This window comes from Xiphias gladius, chromosome 2, assembly GCF_016859285.1.
Source record: "Xiphias gladius isolate SHS-SW01 ecotype Sanya breed wild chromosome 2, ASM1685928v1, whole genome shotgun sequence".
In the NCBI taxonomy this organism is placed as follows: domain Eukaryota; kingdom Metazoa; phylum Chordata; class Actinopteri; order Istiophoriformes; family Xiphiidae; genus Xiphias; species Xiphias gladius.
Genome location: NC_053401.1, coordinates 21,261,256 through 21,279,211, shown reverse-complemented (window position 1 = coordinate 21,279,211; position 17,956 = coordinate 21,261,256). Strand labels below are relative to the sequence as shown.

The following is a 17,956-nucleotide window of genomic DNA, read 5'->3' as shown; positions in this document are numbered from 1 at the left end:
TGCTGTATGTTTTTTGTTTGTGTTTGTTTTTTTAAGTTTAATTTTATTTCTCTCTGAGCAGCAGGATTAGAAAGAGGGCAGGTCTGGGTTCTGCAGAGCTCCAGGCCTCTTCTGGTGTACTTACTTAAATCATTTGACAGCGATCAGGTTCTACGATCATTGTTAAAAAAAAAAAAAAAAAAAAAATGAAATTAAAAGTGTCTGGTTGACCACATTAATACCAAAAGCCTCACTTTACCCGTCTGATTGTCGTCTTTCCATCTCTGCAAATATCCAGCTGCCTGCTGCGATCGGTTTAAAAACCCCGCACACCCCCGCATTTGTGTTTTCATTTCTTCTGGTGGATTAGACCACGGCTCGGGTTAAATCGGCTTCGGCAGTGCCGGGTGTTACGTGAGGTCACTGGACCCCATGCAATAATAAGATTGATAAAGGTGTCCCTCCCCAACAGGTGCAAGAAAGCTGTCAGGAGAGGTCAGTCAAACATGGTCTGTGCACGGCCACATCATTCTGAGAAGAGCCCTACAAGCTGGTAGGCAGACGCTAAACAACATACCTCTGTCTGTGAGGGCTTTTATCACACAAACTGTTACTGATGATGTGATGAGTCCCAGAGCTGCTGTATGTGGTTTAAATAGCAGCGGGCAGCGGCACCTTTTTCACGTATTAGCCCTCAAACTACAAATTGTGAGTTCTTCGTATTACTGTTGATCATTTTCCAGAACTTTTCCTCAGGTATTATATCAATCTCCTAACTAGCAGGTGACTCTTAGCTTCAGTGTATTTCAGTATTAACTTGATATGGAACTTTTGCACTTTCACTGACAGAGTAACGGCGTTGGAGAGTTATAGCTTCCTCTTCTTGCAACTGCAGATCCTCACAGCAGATACACTCACCGAGCACTTTATTAGGAACACCATGCTAATACTGGGTAGTTCCTCCCTTTGCTCTCTAAACAGCCTCAGCTCTTCGTGGCCTGGATTCCACAAGAGGTTGGAGACTTTCCCCTGAGACTCTGGTCCATGTTGACACGACTGCATCACATCATATCTGCAGATTTGTCTGCTGCACATTCATGCTGCCAGTCTCCTGTTGTACCACATCCCAGAGGTGTTCTACTGGATCCAGATCCGGAGACTGGGGAGGCCACTGAAGTCCACTAAACCAGTTTGAGACAAATTTTTGCTTCGTGACATGGAGCATTATCCTGCTGGAAGTGACCGTTAGAGGATGGATAAATTGTGGCCATGAAGTGATGCACATGGTCAGCAACAACAGTCAGACAGGCTGTGGCATTCAAACCATGATTGGTTGGTATTAAGGGGGCCAAAGTGAGCCAAGAAAACATTCCCCACACCGTTACACCACCACCACCACCAGACTGGACTGTTGACACAAGGCAGGTTGGTTCATCAGACCAGGCTCAGTTTTTCCAGTCTCCAACTGTCCAGTGTTGTTGAGCCTGTGTCCACTGCAGCTTCAGATTTCTGTTCTTGGCTGACAGGAACCTGACGTGGTCTTCTGCTGTTGTAGTCCATCCAACTCAGGGTTGGACGTGTTGTTCACTCTGATGCTTTTCTGCTCACCACAGTTGGAAAGAGTGGTTATCTGAGTTACCGTAGCCTCTGTCAGCTCCAACCAGTCTGGACGTTCTCCTCTGACCTCGCTCATCAACATGAACTGCTGCTCACTGGATGTTTTCTGTTTGTGGCTCCATCCTGAGTAAAAAAACTCTAGAGACTGTTGTGTGTGAAAATCCCAGGAGATCAGCGGGTTCAGAAACACTCAAACCAGCCTGTCTGGCTCCAACAACCGAGTCACGGTCAGAGTCACTGAGATCACATTTTGTCCCCGTCCTGATGTTTGATGTGAACATTAACTGAAGCTCCTGACCTGGATCTGTATGATGCACTGAACTGCTGCCGCATGATTGGCCAATTGAATAATTGCAATAATAAGCAGTTGTAAAAGTGTTCCTAATAAAGGGCTCAGTAACTTTGACACCCCCCACAAAAAAGACCAAATAAATGTATAGACAACTCTGCAGTTGCCCTCAACTCTGGACTGTTTCAGCATCTTCTAGCTCATAGTTTAAGTTCACTGTTTGGGTTCAGTGTCACTGCTCTCACAAACCCTGTTTTCACTAGCAGCAGCAGCAGGCAGCTGGTTGCAGAGCAAAACCTCTGATAAACCCACGGTGCACAACAGGCTGTGTACCGACCAGACAGAGAGTTAGCAACTACCTGATGAGCATAATGGAGCATTGAGCAGCTAAAGAGTCGGCAGATCTCCCTCTCAAGAGGTGTTGGAGACCAAACCGGAGCTAAAATAAAGGCAAATGTTGCGCCAGGCTTTGGTAACAGGTTCACCATAACAACTTTAGAAGGTGATATGTTACTGTTGTACTTACGGCTTGTGCTGCTCCCCCAGAGTGGCCAAAAAAAAACAAAAACAAAAAAATCAGTAAATGCAGGTTTAAGTTTCAAGCTTTGCCAGTTTATTTTTTTTATAGCATATTAAAAAATACAAATAACAACCTAAATATTAAAAAAAAGGAAATGTCTGTCTGAATAATGATTAAGAACCCTAAAGACTTTATCATTTTAACAATGCTCAGCCATAATGTGGAGTATACACAATGTAAGTCATGGCATGCACAACAGCGGTATGGTCCTTTAAAACCAGCTAAATCGTGTGGGAATCCTCCAGCTACATCACAGGGACATTATATTCTGTCATATTTTCACCTTCTTTCTGAACCTCTCTCTGTTTTATGAAGGAATAGCACAATATATACCACTCAACAATAGCTGCTAGTTTATAAACAATCTAGCAAATTGAAGAGGTCAGTGCCGCTCTGTCCGAGGTGAAACCTGTTGAAATAAGTCAACATAAACACAGACAACACAGATGAACATTTAAACCCACGGTTTTTATTTGGATTCTAAAAACTATACTGACATGATTGACAACATAACCCGGCTCAGAATGTCATTTCTAATTTAAAAAAAAAAAAAAAACAATAACAAAATAAATAGAAAGGATTATGTCATATTGCTGTGGTTAATTTAGCTGTTGACTGTTGTAGAGTTACCACAGAGAGATGAGTAAACTAGAGTGAGAAGATGAGCTGGGTCTGACTGGATGTACACTACAGTCAAAACAGGAGGAAACGCCATCTTCACGCAGGCGGGCTCTGGCCGCTGCAGTGACTCCTGCTGTTACTTTGGTCCCTCTGCTCCTCAGGAGAAGATTACGTTAAGATGCACAGGGTCACCTGAAACTGATGTATCACCGGGGTGTCGTGGACCTCAGTCTTTTTGGTCACCAGACCTCCAGGAATCTGTTTGTGGACACTGAGGAACCAACAGCAGCGATTCTGTCAATCGGCGCACGATGCCGCACAGATACTTCAACATTATCGTCACGCTTATCAATACAGCAGATCAGGCAGGCGCTATCATGAGATGGTGACTGGAACATTAACCACTCGTAATCATGTAGAGTGGTGTTATGAATGGGAATGGTTAAAATTTGGATAAATTACTCCCAGGAACAGATGCAGCAGCATATTGGGACTTTCCACTGAGCTTCAAGAGCAAAGCAACTGGAACACCAGCGGAAAATGACGCTCATCTTTGGCCGGTCAATTATAACCATTTAACTAATTTTCAAGCAAAAATGATCCAGTTCAAGTTTCTTCAATTTGAATATTTGCTTGTTCTTGTAATTTTACTGAGTATCTGTGAATTGTGGACTGTTGGTTGGAAAAAACAAGACATTTGCAGACGTCACTTTGGAGTCTGGAAAGTGATGATTTGCCTTTTTCATTGTTTTCGGACATTTTACAGACCGAACTGATGGATTAATTGAGAGAGTAACTGCTAGTTGCAGCTCGACTCCTCAGAGTTCTACCGTGATGTGGAAGTGTACTCCTGGGTGTGTCGCTACACCGTGACATCCCGTCGGGTGGGGCCAGGGGGGCGACGGACTTCAAACTTTCAACCAAGGGCACTGAAACACTGCTTTTCTGCCTGCTTTTAAATGACTCTTAACGTTCTGACTTTGTTGAGGCCATTGTGTTACCAAAAACTTACAAAACCAAATGAATATTCCTGCACTTTTGGCATCTTTGATTTATACCTGGAACCATTTTTGACTTCACCTGACATACACTTCACTTAGGCAGCTTGACTCGTTGCAGTGTCCCATCTTGTCACAGACCAATTAGCCCAAAAGGAGTCTTAAGATAACAGCAGGCCAGTCAGCAGAACCCAGCACCAGTAAGACTTTTGTCCGTTCAGATTTATTTGACTGTAATCTACATCCAGCAATCCCACTACTGTGGGTGACCAACATAGTAAAATCCAACCAGCCTTTTAAAAACCACCCCAGAGGCTTACTCTTCCACTAACACACCATTTCCACTCATGCATCAACGGTTGGTATGGAATAAGGACAACGTGTTTACAAAAAAGAAAAGAATACATTGAGGGGTTTACTTTTACATTTTCTCAAAAAAAAAAAAAGGAAAAATAAAACCCATTAGTCACATTAATACAGAAATAAACAAATGGCACATTGAATTCCTAATTTAAAAATAAAGTGGTGCTTGAGGAACTTTCTTACTGAGGAGACAAGTTAAATAAATTACTACCATAAACGTTACATACAAATCTGGAGTATATACAGAGGAGTTATTAAACAAAAAAAATCTACAATTTCAAATTTTATGTCAACAAGACAGCAGTAGAACCATTTTTTACATAGCAGGGTTCGTGTTAACAAGTGGGGGTCTTGAGTGGTTTCTGTGTGTGGAGGAGAAGGGTGAATGTGGGGGGGGGGGGCAGTCTGACAAACGATTAAAAAAAAGTGACTTGATGTTTGAAACCTTCCAGCCAAACATACTGTTTCTCCACAACTCTAACAGATGTAAACTCATCTATGTACAAGTTTCAGCGCTGGGGGGTGACACTGGTGTTTGACACAAGTGGACCGGTGATGGTGAGTCTGCACTGCATCAGATTCACATCTGAGACACCGAGGACAAGCGAATGTGATGCAACCTGGCTTTCCCTGTCGCAGCGCTATTAGAGGGAAATTGTGGGATTTTCCAACCTGTGTCCATCGTAACTAGGAGTCATGTTGACCTTTTGTAGAAATTCAGGAAACGTCTTTTCTAGGGATAATGACACAGATAATGATGTGTCCAGGGCAAGCAGCTGTGCTAACCCCCTAAAGCTTTCCAGAGGCATTTTGCAGAAATCATTTCGAATGCTTGTCTCCAAGTCCAGACAAACGCAAACACTGAAATTCGCCCCCTGCAATAGCTACTGTAGCTAACTGCGTAGTGCTCTACCTCTGGGGCCACCACACGGCCAACCAAACCAGCTGCCAGTTTGTGTACAGGTGTGAGGCTATGGGTCGCTGCCGATTTAGTGTCCGTACAAGCTAGAGAAGCGGTGGCAAATGAGCTGGTTTGTATCCGTTACTGCCGTCAAGAAAACAATCAAAGCCTTTCGGAACAGTCTGGCGAAATCTACTGACCTCTGCTGAGGTAGAATGATAAGCCATAGATGTTTGGTATTTCTGCAGGGGAATAGGTAGTACTCTCGCTGGCTAACCAGGCAGATACTTTGCTAAGCCAGCTGGGTGCCCCGGCGCAGCAGCTTGCAGCTAGCTATACCCGCTAATCCTGGAGGCTCATTTCTGCGTTTACTTTCGGTCAGACTTGGAGACGAGTTGGAAAAGATTTCTGCATTTAAATGAAAAAGTATCCGAAAGCTCAAGCCGCTTTCCCCGATATAAATTACCCTCTTGTCTGCTGTTCGCCTTTTCTGACACCGACAAACAACAACGGACACAATTATGACAATAAGACTTGGGTTGAGAAATACGGCAATTTTCCTTTAACAAACATCCTGCCAGAACACAACGCTTGGAGCACAATGGGTCAGTGTCCATCTTAAAAAACGTAGTCTCTCTGAAACCTCTCATAATGTCATTTTGTTCTTTAGTATTCCTCCTAATTTCCTTCCTTCCAGAAGACATCGCGACAAAATAAATCCGGCCTTTTTCCTTCAGCATCCCTTAAAAATCTGAATGTTAGTGGTTGATTAAAAACGCGTGGGTGAAGAGCAGAGCGGAGTTTAGCTTAGTGAGGGAAGTTTTGTCTACTTTGTAAACACTCTCGGCGAAAGTTCACCGACACTCAATACCTGACAGATTCTAATCTCCAACTGGCTCCACTGGTTTGATCTTTACGACTGATTCATGGCTTTCACAGTATATCGTCGTCATCTGCTGAACACAGTTGATGAGCATTTATCTCTTTCTGGTACAAATTTGAGATTTTAGAAAAGAACGAAAAGGAAATCCTTCATGAACCGTTGAGGGGTCCCCCCCTTTTCTCCCTTGCAGCTGCAGTAGCACAGTCCACTTCTCCGAACCTTCCTCTTAATATACTGCGAATGGGCTACATCAGGCAGTGAGAGGCCAAGAGAGCAGGGGACCTCTGAGGACTGGAAGAAAGAGCCTTTGCCGTGGACCTGTTTGTCCCTCGGGGCTATTTTGGTCCGCCAACCCATCAGTCAACCTTTTAGATACTTCTCCAGAGCAGTCTGACGAGTTCTCTATGTGGCTGGGGTGACGGGCGACCGCTGCTGCTCCGTCATTCCTCCCGGAGTGTTTTCAAGGGCGAGCAGGGTTAGTAGCAAGGAGAACGGGTCGTGGTTTAAAGGTGGAGGGTCTGGAAAGGTCTTCATGCTGGTCCAAGCTGCAGGACGCCTCACGAAAATGCAACAGCGTGCTTTGATATGCACTATTTTTTGCATACGGACATCCAGCGCACATAGTGGTCAGACTGTCAGGGAGGTGGGAAACTACAGCTACTTGGTGAGACGACGGCAAGTGGTTCTTCGGGGACATTTTTGTTTTTTTCTTTTTCTTGTTTTTTTATAACAAAAACACTGAAACATTGTGACGCAAAGTTATTAGTTCAACACTAGCGAACAGAACAGAGCTTAAGTGGTGAAAGGCCCCTTCCCCTCCCCGTCTCGCTGGGATTGGCTGGCAGAGACGTCCATCGGATGCCGCAGCACTGCTCATCCGTTCCTGGTTGCATTGCTCCTTAAAGAGTCCAGCCTCCACTCTAGGCGTCCGACAAGCAGCTCTGAACACTGTCCATCCACAACTGTGCGTTCAGGCTGTCCTGGGCACAGAAGTTATACACTCGTTTGGTCGTCTTGAGCTAGAAAAACAAAACAAAACAAAGATTAACTCCGGCCTCGTTCACACACACACAGAGACTGACAAAAGAACTTTAACCGCAGGGATCTTCAAATGAAATGTCATTTTTATCTTCTTCACCTGCACCGTCACCCCTTTACTACTGACAGACAACTCCACCTCAACCTAAATGGCAACTCAGTCAACTCTGATCCACGTCTGAGCTCTTATTGTGAGCATGAACTAACACTGAAACGACACACAGCGGCCCAGGAAACTACAAACTGTGTTAAGGGGCTTGATGTAAAGCTGAGACTTTAATGTAGTATCCATTGTTTTATTTCCAACTGAATGTGCTGAAGCTCAGAGTCTGAAGAACAAAAAAATGTGTAACTGTCCAGATACTTCCGGTCTGGACTGTATATCTGAGTTATTTGACTATGTCTGGCAAATGTGTGGCATTTGTTGGCTTTTAAGTCATTTATCAAGCCAAAATGGCAAACATTCACTGGATCCAGCAGTGATATTGCACCGTTTGTTAGATGAAACAAGTCATCTGAAGACACTAACGCCATAAGCCGACCCTACCCACGAAAACCACGAACCGAACACGGTTTCTGTTTTTAGGATTTTCGTGGATAGATTCTCAAGTCTGGGTGAGGAGAGAGTTACTTCTCTGTTCTTTGCAGATGATGTAGTTCTGTTGGCTTCATCAGACCATGATCTTCAGCATAGATTCGGGGGGGGGGGGGGGGGTCCTGCATGTGAATGTGAAGCAGCCGGGATGGTAGTCAGCAACTCCAAGTCTGAAGCCATGGTTCTCTACTGGAAAATAGTGTTTCGGTCCCTCTGAGTTGGGAATGAGCTGCTGCCCCAAGTGAAGGACTTTAAGTATCTCAGGGTCTTGTTCACAATTGAGTTCAAATGGAGCATGAGATTGGCAGCGGATCAGTGCGGCATCAGCAGTAATGCAGGCGTTTCAGTGGAGAGGGATCTGAACCAGAAGGCCAAGACCTTGACCTATGGCCATGAGCTGTGGGTAGTGACCGAAAGAATGAGACCACAAATACAAGCGGCCGAAATGAACTTCCTCTGTAGGGTGGTTGGGCTGGTTTCAACATCTGATCATGATGCTTACTGGGTGCCTTCCATTGGATGTCATCTGGGCACGTCCAACTGGTAGGAGGCCCCACCGTAGACCCCTGAACATGCCGGAGAGATTATGCGTATAATCTGGCCCGGGAACGCCTCGGGTCCCCAAAGAGGAGCAGGAAATGGTTCCTGGCGAGAGGCATGTCTGGACTACTCTGCTTAGCCTGCTGCCGCCGCAAATCGGCCCCGGATGAACAGCAGAAACTGGATGGACGGATTGTTTGTATCTGCTTTCACTTGTTAATGAGATACTACAAATATGTAACTCAATACAAGAGCTAATTTAGGCTGAATTCCCATTTTCCTGTTGTGACTTAAAGGTCAGGACAATGGGAGGGTTTCCTGTTCCCCTCATTCTACCGACATGGTGTGAATGCGACTCACATCAAAGAAGGCTTTCTCCTCTATGTTTTTCGGTGCTCCCATGGTAGGTGTTCCTGGAGTGACAGACTCCACGTCAGCCAGCTCGATCACCCCTTTACACTCCTTATCCTGCCTACTCTCGTAGTATCTCAGCTGGGGACAGGGACACATTGTTAGAGACAATGTCAGACAAAGTTCTGACTGATAAAAACTTTATTTTGCTTGATGAAGGGAAATGACTTTTTCAAGAGCTTGGAGCTTTGAGGTCACTAAACTTCTCACGTATTCGTTTTCAATTCCTCTTACCTGATGTTTGGTCTTGTCCAGTACAAACCACCGTGGTTTCCATGGTTTCAACAATGCCCCTTTCTTGAACAGGATGCCTTCAAAACTCCTGATGGGAAGAGGAGAAAAAAAGAACAACATTGGACATGTTAGTGGACATTAATCTGAAGCGGCCAAACTGGCGTCATGCGAGTGAGTCGCAGTGTGACTCTACCTGGAAACGTTAATCTACTGCATCCTTGGTAAACTACTCAGGATGCTTTGGTGTACTGAATGGAAACAACTGAGGCCAGTGTCTCCTGTTAGTTGCCCCGTCTCAGCTCTGTTGCTTTCAGTCAAAGATGCTACTACCCTTAACAGAGCAGCAGAGCAGGGAGCCGTGTGGCGCCTTTCTCAAGGACATTTCAGCAGAGCGAGCGCTTTAAAAACACTACGAATCCTCTCGGTGCCAGTGGTGGTGGGTACAGACCTGTTCTCGCTCTCGGTGCTCTGGAACTGGCTGTAGAGGGTGCTGGTGCTGGGCCGACCAGCGACAGGCGTGGAGGTGGCGCTGGCCTCACAGTCCAGAGCCAGGTTGATGGAGGATCCCACGCCGCTCTCCTGCAGGTAGACGCCCTGAGAACGCCGCTGGTGGCTCAGGTTGGACGACATCAGCAGGGAGCTGGAGAACGATGGCTGTGGAGGAAGGGGAAACGGGCAGAGGATCAAGAGAACGGTCAGCGTGTTTTCAACCTGTCACCACAGAGAATCTTTTAAAAACACAGGTGGTGAACTGCTCCGGAAGCACAGAAGTATCTGCAACTGGTAGGATCAGTGTCATCTTTAAAAAACACACTGTTGTCAGTCTACACTTTTAGCCGTATAACCAAGCAACTAAACCTGACACAATGTTCAGTGTGACGTTACTTCCCTTCACCAAGTCTGTGCAAGTTTTATTGTACTTTAATTAAAACGAAACAATGATCACCTTCAGTTTGCCTTAAAAATAGTCACTAGTGCTGAAAGCCTGCATGATTTGTATCTAGAATATGCAGAAACCAAAGTACGGTCATCCCCGTCCTCAGCTGCATTCTACTGTGTCACCATAAGATGTCAGTGCAAAACACGAGCTGCCATTTATCCTCGTCTTTTCCTTCGACTTAACAACCTGTCACACGATCGCTGACAGTCCAAGCTCCTAAAAATGTCTTATTTTCCGGCATTCGAGACACAAATGATGACAGGAGCATAAAATGAACATACTGGGGAAGCACTGGGGTAACACACTGGTGTTTCATTTGAAGCATTTGAATCCTGCCACTGATTGACAGGCATTTTGCTTTGTAAAATATGTTTGATCAATTTACATAAATACTGTAAAATAGCGCGTGTAGATGTACACAAGCTTCAGTGTTTTAATAATAACTGCTGTGAATCTGATGATGCTAAAATCGTATCATCGTGAGTAGTGCCACAATTCGTTTGTGGTGGTCGAAGCTCCAAAATCCAAACCGTCAGTGTATCAGCGAGGGGCGTTTTCTGAAAGATGTGTTCAGGAGAGGGACGTGAGTCCCTGGTCTCACCTTGCTCTCCAGTTTGGTCTCAGTTCTCTGCGTGGTCTTGATTTTATCCCACGTCTCCTTCCACTTCTCTGACGTCTGACCGAGCTCGGCCTCCAGACTCTGCAGGTCCTGCAGCAGCTTGGTGATGGCGTCGGGCACCGTCTTGCTCAGGCTGTCGTAACACGGCCACACGATGCGCCGCTGCGACTTGGGCCCGCCGGTGTCGGGTTTCTCCGGCGTCTCCTCCGCCGCGCGCTCCTGCCGGCCCCTCACCTCCCAGTCGTAGGACGGCCCCTCTGACAGAGTCTCCTCCATGTAGAAGTCCCACACCTTCAGGTTGGAGATGAAGGTGTACGGCCGCAGCACCTAAACACACAATTACTCACTTTAAATTCACCAACTAATGAGTCTGCTTTGTGTCAGTGCTGCTTTAATCCTTCAATGGTCTTCATTAGCTCAAATGGCGTCTGTGCACTAAATATTCCGCTCGTCTAGTTTTCCTGCTACTGCAGTCTGCGTCATCATTTTGAGACCTTAATCCACGTCAGAAGGTTTCTTAGTTCGCAGAGTATCAGGCATCCTGTCAGCCTGTAGGGTGTCTGTGCAGGGGGCTCACCTCCTCATCTTCAGGAGAGAACATGTAGTTGTAGAAGATGGGTGTTTTCTTGTTGAGTCTGTCGATGTAGTCCCACACAGACTTACACACCTGAGGACTTTTCCTCTCACCTTTCTCCTCATAAAGCACACCTGCACACACAGAGGGCTTGTCAGAACAAGGGAAACTGTATCTGGGACTATGACTCTGTGTTTCTGCAGGTGGAGACTGGGTGGAGACAATGTTCTTACCCAGCTCGATGCGTTCGTAGTCAGAGTCGAGCAGGAAGGTGCGGAAGCGGTTGGACACGTAGTGGTAGGCCAGGAACTTCAGGTAGTACTGACTGAACTCAAACTCCATGGGGAACTGGAGGTGGATCTGAGGGCGGAGGGACAGAGACGCAGGTCAGGGTCAGGTTTACAGCCTAAAATGGAGATTTCCTCAGAGTGTGATCACACCGCCAACACGTGGATGTTTCTGGTATGAAAAACGCTAAAACCCGAGGGAGGTGTTGACACTGTGTAACCGTGTGACCTGGTTTCACTCTGTGATTTGAGCCACACGATTCACTTTTATCCCCAGGTCTGTTAGATGCCCCCTCATTCTGTTCATCTAGCCGCACACTCATTTACTTTCGTTCTACTGGATGTCAGCTTTATTATCTGAGAGACTTGTATAGGAACTAAAATGATCTGGCTACAAGTAAAAAAAGGAAGGTGTTTGTTAGCATGTGCTTTCACCTGCACCTTGTCCATCTTCCTTTCCTTTATGAAAGGTGCAGACTGAGGAAACAGCTACAATAGTTAGAAGTGTGAGACAGAGGGCTCAGAGCCCTGGGGCCACTAAAGCAAAAGGAAACCACACGTCCTGCGTGTGATAAGGAACTAAAGTCAGACTTACAGGTAACAGACAGACAGAGAGAGTACGAGGAAGGAGAACTGAATTCCTGTCACATCTTGTTCTGGACTAAGTGTATCGGTCACTTTGCAGGCACACATTTCTGGCGCAGACATAGGAGAAATTAAGGTGCATTTATAAAAAATGTAGATTTTACATTTTATACCTCTATAAAAATTCCTGCATTTAAATAGCCTACTGATTCATCACTTCTTTTTAGATGTTCAAAAATGTGTGATTTGCGTTGCAGCCCTGAAAGCACTCCGGATATTGGAGATGTTGACCTCTGATCTTCCCACAAGAATCAACACAGGATCACAATACTGCAGGATAAAATAACTGGATCTCTGTCAATAAAATGCAGACCCACCTGGTGCACGCAGTCGAGGAACTGCAGGAAGACCGGGGTGAAGCCGCTGCTCTGGCTGCCCAGCGTCTGCGCTCCGCGGTGGCTGAACCTGTGGCCAAAGGACAGCCACTCTTTCTCCACCAGCAGCCGGAAGCCGTCAAAGGTTCTGTAGTAGGGATCAGACAGCAGCTGCACCAGGGACACCACCTGCGCGCAGAAAGCGTGTCACACTGTGCCTCACTCAGAGAACAGCCTTCGGCAATTAAGCTTCTGGGTGTGAGTCAAACCTGTGTGGTGACGTCCCAGCCGTCCTCCAGGCTGACCATGACTGAGGAGCCCGTATCCAGAAGCTCCACCACCAGGGCAGATACCTGCAGCACCTTGTGCAGCTGGACGCGGACACATACATGCGGACACACACAGAATGAGAACAAACGGCCCACCAAGGTCACTAAATGAGCTGGGACAGTAAATGTGCTGCCCTGAACACACACAGACAGTGATGGAAAACCAGCGAGCACTGACCAGAGACATCCACTCAGACTCTTCCAGGCAGCGCAGGAAGCTCATGTTGGGGTCAGAGATTTGGGAGCTCGGCACGCAGGCCTTCATCAGCTTTTTGAAGCTGTTCTTCACCTGCCGCACGTCACAAACCTCGATGGGAACCACCTCCCACTGCTGGAAAGAGTCCTGCTTCCCTCCCTGAACACAACAAAGTCCGCGTCATTTCACCAGTCACTTAACTTTCTTGTTCTTGCACTTTTAAAGCCCTTAATAAGGGTGTTGAATTTTTTATGCCCTTCACACGTGAGCACTGCCAAAGGGACTGACACCAGGGTTCTGTAAACACCACTAAGTGTCCTTCACCTTGAGCTGGGCCTTGTCTCCAATGATGTAGAGGTAGGCCTTCTGCTGGCGGAGGAACAACGCCTCGCTTGGCCCTCCGTTGGGTTGCGGAGACTCTTTTCCGGCCAGACGCGTCCCCACGTCTGGGTTGTAGGCACTTAGACGCCCGGTGCCTCGGATACTGCCCCATTTACCTGCAATACACACACACACGCAGACAAACCGGTTTGTTTTTTCAAAAGGAATCGTGACATGATAAGTGAATCATCAAACGTCAGCTGGGAGTCTTTTCCGTGTTAAACAGCCATTAAAGATTCATTCCAACTTAGGACTCGAGGTTCAGTAAACTGGAATTATCCTCTAAAACACACTGATGTCTATGGTCCTCAGCTACTAACAGCCATGCCGGTAAACAAAGGCAGAAAGGACTGGGATCTATCCAGTCCAGTCCGCTACATCTAGCCGAATGACAGCTACATTATGATGAAACTCTGACGGTCGCTGACATTCAACAGAGAAAAGAATCAAACAGGAAACGACAGACGTCAGACAGCAGAGCTGCAGCAGCAGCATGCACACACAGCAGCTCTCCGATCAACAGAAGCAGTAACAACAGACCATTAGTCCGCAGAGGCAGCACACTACCACGGATGACGCCAAACACACTGACGCTACTGTTAAAGACATCTGATTGGTTAGACAGGAGTGGAGGGAAAGGGGAGGGGGGCGTGGCCTACTGTACCTCTATGAGGGTTCCTGGCCTTGCCAGACACTTTGGGCTGAGAGAGGGAGATGACTTTCGCCCTTTGACCCAGAGCTGAGGTCAAATGACAGAGACGGCCCGTTAACCAACAACGCCACACAATGGAGGATGGTTGCACACACACACACACACACACACACACACACACACACACACACACACACTCTCAGATCCGAAACATGAGCTACAAGGGATGGATCGACTCATTCATCCTCCTCCTGGTCCAGTCCCCGTTTCAGTAAACAGACTTCAGACTTGAAACACATTTCACACAGCGTGCGTGCACACAGAAGTGTCTCACCTCCTCTGCTGAAGGTTCCGGGAACGTCCTCCTTGGTGCCCATCACCTGTTTCATCAGGGCGCCGATCTTGGGCTGCCTCAGCTTATCCGATGAGTCTGTGCACACAAGACACAAACAGCCCCGTAACCTCAGGTCAGACGCTACACGGGTGAATCCTGTGCTATGACATCGCCGGCTTCACGGAAGTGTGTCGCCTTGGATGTTGTTTTAGGATGTTACTGACAAAGCATCTCGGGAAGCAGGTTTTCTGCCCTGACAGACCCAGCTAACAGTGTGTGAATCCACCCACCGGAGGTGCTCATGTGCGTGGAGGTGAAGCCGCTGAGCGTGTTCCTGCCGCTGCTCTCACTGTACGAGGGCATGGAGCTGATGATGGCCTGCAGGTATTTCTCCTGCTCCAGACTGGTGGAGTCTGCCTGGGAGGGCACTGCCGAGAGAGGAAACACATCATCAAATCTTTAGGTTTTTTCGTTGCAGGTAAACTTTAATGGCACACAAGCCGCAAAGGCCGCACATTCTTCCTCTACATTTTTTGACCGGGGCATGGCAAAACTGCACACCCCCTAGGGCCTTAGCTCTTCATCTCTTGCATCTTTTCCATGTAATATCCTGCTCGCTAGGGTCCCGGCATCAGTTTGGCATCATGACCTCTGTACTCCTTACTACTTGTCCCTCCTCCACTGGAGGACCTCTGCGTGTCTTAGCAGAGAAGACGGGTGAGGAAATGAGTAGACGGGAAAAAGGACATCCCGAAAAAAAACAACAACACAGCAGCAACATTATAAAGGCTCAAATGTTTTACCTGCACTGGGGGCGTTGGGGGACTTGAAGAAGCCCACGACACCCTTGGCGTGGAGGCCCGCAGAGCGCAGCAGGACGGCCTTGGTTCTTGAATTCCTCCAGCAGACCACGGGGAAGCGGTTCTGTCGGTAGCAGCGGCAGATTCTCTGGATGGTCGTGTCGGGGATGCTCTGAGGCACTATCAGCAGGCCGGGGTAGCTATGACACACGCACAAGCAGTGTTTTAGGCACTGAGGAGACACCATCCGTGTACATTCCCAACTCTTCTATCTGTTCCTCCCACTGCTCTCCTACCTCCTGCAGACGGTGTACATGCGGTTAACGGTGGAAATCCGGAAGGGCTCGTTCTTGGAACGTGTCAGGCTGTTACTGAGCGTGCCCAGACCCAGGCGCTGGTAGTCGCGACAACAGGCTCGCTCCACCACATTGCTCATGGTCTGTCTGTCCGATGAGCGGATGGTGGAGGAGAGGGTGAGGGAGCTCTGGTCCACCTCCTCTGAGACTGTGGATACACATGGTCCTCATTTAAAAAGACAGGGATTTCATGGACTGGAAACCTACATGGAATTTGTTTGTAAATAAAACAGTTGTCATATACATCCTGCTTCAACCTTGCACATTTCCTTCAAATTTCCTGACCTTCTACAGAGAGCTGAGTGATCTCGGACTCATAGTGCTTTGAGTAAAAGGCTTAATTTTCTTATCAAAATGTTTGTGTGCTCACTGCTGAAAAATTCTATTGGAAATAGTAATAGGAGCAGTCAAAATACAAATACTGATAGAAGTTGAAATGGCAGTTAAAATGGAGGTGCTGAGAGAAGTTGACGTTTTAGGTGTAAGCACTGATTGAAGGGAATAAAGTGTCGTTTGAAGAATATGAGATGAAATCAGTTCAAATATCAATTGAAGTGGTGAAACTAGTTGAAATGTCATATAAGGAAGCCCTGGGGACACTTTAAATGTGTGCACTGTGTCAGCTGAAGTGTAAAATCTGAAAATACTTCAACTGTCAGTTGATGAATAACAAGATTAGTTCAAAACCTGGTACATTGCTGGGCCATTTTTACGTACCACGTAAAATGTAATACGCTCATTAATTAATATTCATAAAGTTATTGTAGCGTATTTGCATTCTGCCTAGTGTCAGCCAGTTTCAGCCTTTATTTGTTTGCTTCTCTCCTGCTCTCTGTGCTCACACATAGAGTAATTTAATGCAGCTGAATTCCCAGTAAATCTGTTTTCATTTACGTGTTTGTCTGTTTCTGTTGTCAGACAACGGACCAAGTATAAAAAGTATCAAACAGTGACTGAAACGTGGCCCATTAAGACCAAATGTTAACCAGCAGTCACTTGCCAGACGTTTCCAAGCTGCTGCTCTGCTGCTAAAATCCTGGTTTTATAACCAAGACGTCGTCTGACAGAATCACCAGACACATGAGTTAAAGACAACGACTGTGCTGTGATTTCAGGTAAATTGACCTGTAAAATAATCAGTCAGAGAGAAAGTTGCAGGAGACACATTGAGAGGTGTTGCCTGCGGAGGGAAAGCCTGACCTCGTGCTTGCAAGGCGACACTGGCGACTCTCTTCTACGGAAAGTAGCTAAGGTTTGTCCAGAAAGTCGCTGGATTTGTCGCTAGGTGCTTCTTTGTAAAACAGTTGGTAAAGTTTACTCAAGTTGGTAAATCTAGCGACAAAGGCCGTGAGTTGGGCGCCTTTGTTGTTGGTGAAGCGTCAGTAAAAGTTTAAAAGTTGAAAGCACGTCAAAGTTAACGAGACAGTTGATGTCTCCCCTGTGAGTGTTTCGTCACCCACTTTAGCTTGAAACAATAGACGACAATGTAAAAAAATCAGAGACGGCCTGAACGGAGCATAAAAACTCAGCTGTGATTACCTGAGATTTCATCCTCATCTAGCTCTGACTGCAAGCTGCTCCTGTTCTCCCAGGTGGGGGGAGAATACTTCTTCCTGGTCACATACTGCCGACCAATGGTCCTTTTGGCACTCTTCACCAGGTTCTTGGAAAGTGTCCTGGAAAAGAGACGGAGGGAGGGAGATAAAGATTCGTTGAACATTTTTAAATCCATCACAGTGCTGATTCAACAGCTTGTCCCATTCACAGTTTCTTGACATCCACTTCCTGCCGGGTCTTTTAGCACACAAATGTGCATTTAGCTTTGAAGCAGTCTCCAACTCCAGTTGACAATGGGCTGATTTGACTGAGCGTTCGTCTCAGTGCATAATCGAATTCACTGGTGTGTCGCTGGTTTAGCGTGCCACAGTCAGAATCAGTAGGTCTGAATGGAAGTTTTTTAGCAAACTCACTCACACAGTGAAGAGATGGAAACAACGGGGCTGATAAACCAGCTGCCACATTTTCCACTGATGAATTATTCAAAGGCTTCTCTCATGCCCCTTTATTCTCCAGAAAAGAAAGAGGGGAAAACTGTGTGTGTGTGTGTGTGTGTGTGTGTGTGTGTGTGTGTGTGTGTGTGTGTGGTCAGGGCTGGGAGAGGACTGAGAGTTTCTAAGACTTTGAATAAAGAGGAGACAAATTAAAAAGGACAGACAGGAAACTAAAATGTATGAGACTAACAAGCAATGTACACACATAACAGGTAGGACAGGAAATAAAAACCTAAAGTCACATCCTGGATCTACAAGGACATTCACAAATACATTATTAAAAACATTTGACACTAAATAACGTCACTAAAAGATTATTCTGAAGGTCACTCTGATAGTTAAAAAACAAAAGTGCATCATATTCGTGATTTCTTCCGGGATGTTGCTGTGAGAGCTCCAACAAGTTCTCCAACAGCAGTCGTAGTAGAA

General features: G+C 46.4%; 1 protein-coding gene across 4 annotated transcripts in view; it reads right to left on the bottom strand.

Annotated features, from left to right (window-relative positions):
- Nucleotides 1-2,507: 2,507 nt before the first annotated feature.
- Nucleotides 2,508-17,956, bottom strand: part of sbf1 (SET binding factor 1) — a 74,417-nt gene continuing 58,968 nt past the window's right edge. For 3 of the 4 annotated variants that reach the window (XM_040141723.1, XM_040141732.1, XM_040141749.1), the window contains 17 exons: nt 17,016-17,152; nt 15,417-15,624; nt 15,124-15,320; nt 14,611-14,748; nt 14,321-14,416; nt 13,999-14,073; nt 13,278-13,450; nt 12,936-13,112; nt 12,698-12,799; nt 12,432-12,617; nt 11,416-11,542; nt 11,186-11,316; nt 10,591-10,935; nt 9,498-9,703; nt 9,050-9,137; nt 8,765-8,896; nt 2,508-7,250 (listed from right to left, as the gene is read on the bottom strand). In XM_040141723.1, coding sequence (XP_039997657.1) covers nt 7,152-7,250; nt 8,765-8,896; nt 9,050-9,137; nt 9,498-9,703; nt 10,591-10,935; nt 11,186-11,316; nt 11,416-11,542; nt 12,432-12,617; nt 12,698-12,799; nt 12,936-13,112; nt 13,278-13,450; nt 13,999-14,073; nt 14,321-14,416; nt 14,611-14,748; nt 15,124-15,320; nt 15,417-15,624; nt 17,016-17,152 — 2,617 coding nt within the window. In that variant the 3' untranslated portion in view covers nt 2,508-7,151. The remainder of the gene's footprint in view (nt 7,251-8,764; nt 8,897-9,049; nt 9,138-9,497; nt 9,704-10,590; nt 10,936-11,185; nt 11,317-11,415; nt 11,543-12,431; nt 12,618-12,697; nt 12,800-12,935; nt 13,113-13,277; nt 13,451-13,998; nt 14,074-14,320; nt 14,417-14,610; nt 14,749-15,123; nt 15,321-15,416; nt 15,625-17,015; nt 17,153-17,956) is intronic. The other variant, XM_040141740.1, reaches the window with a different exon arrangement.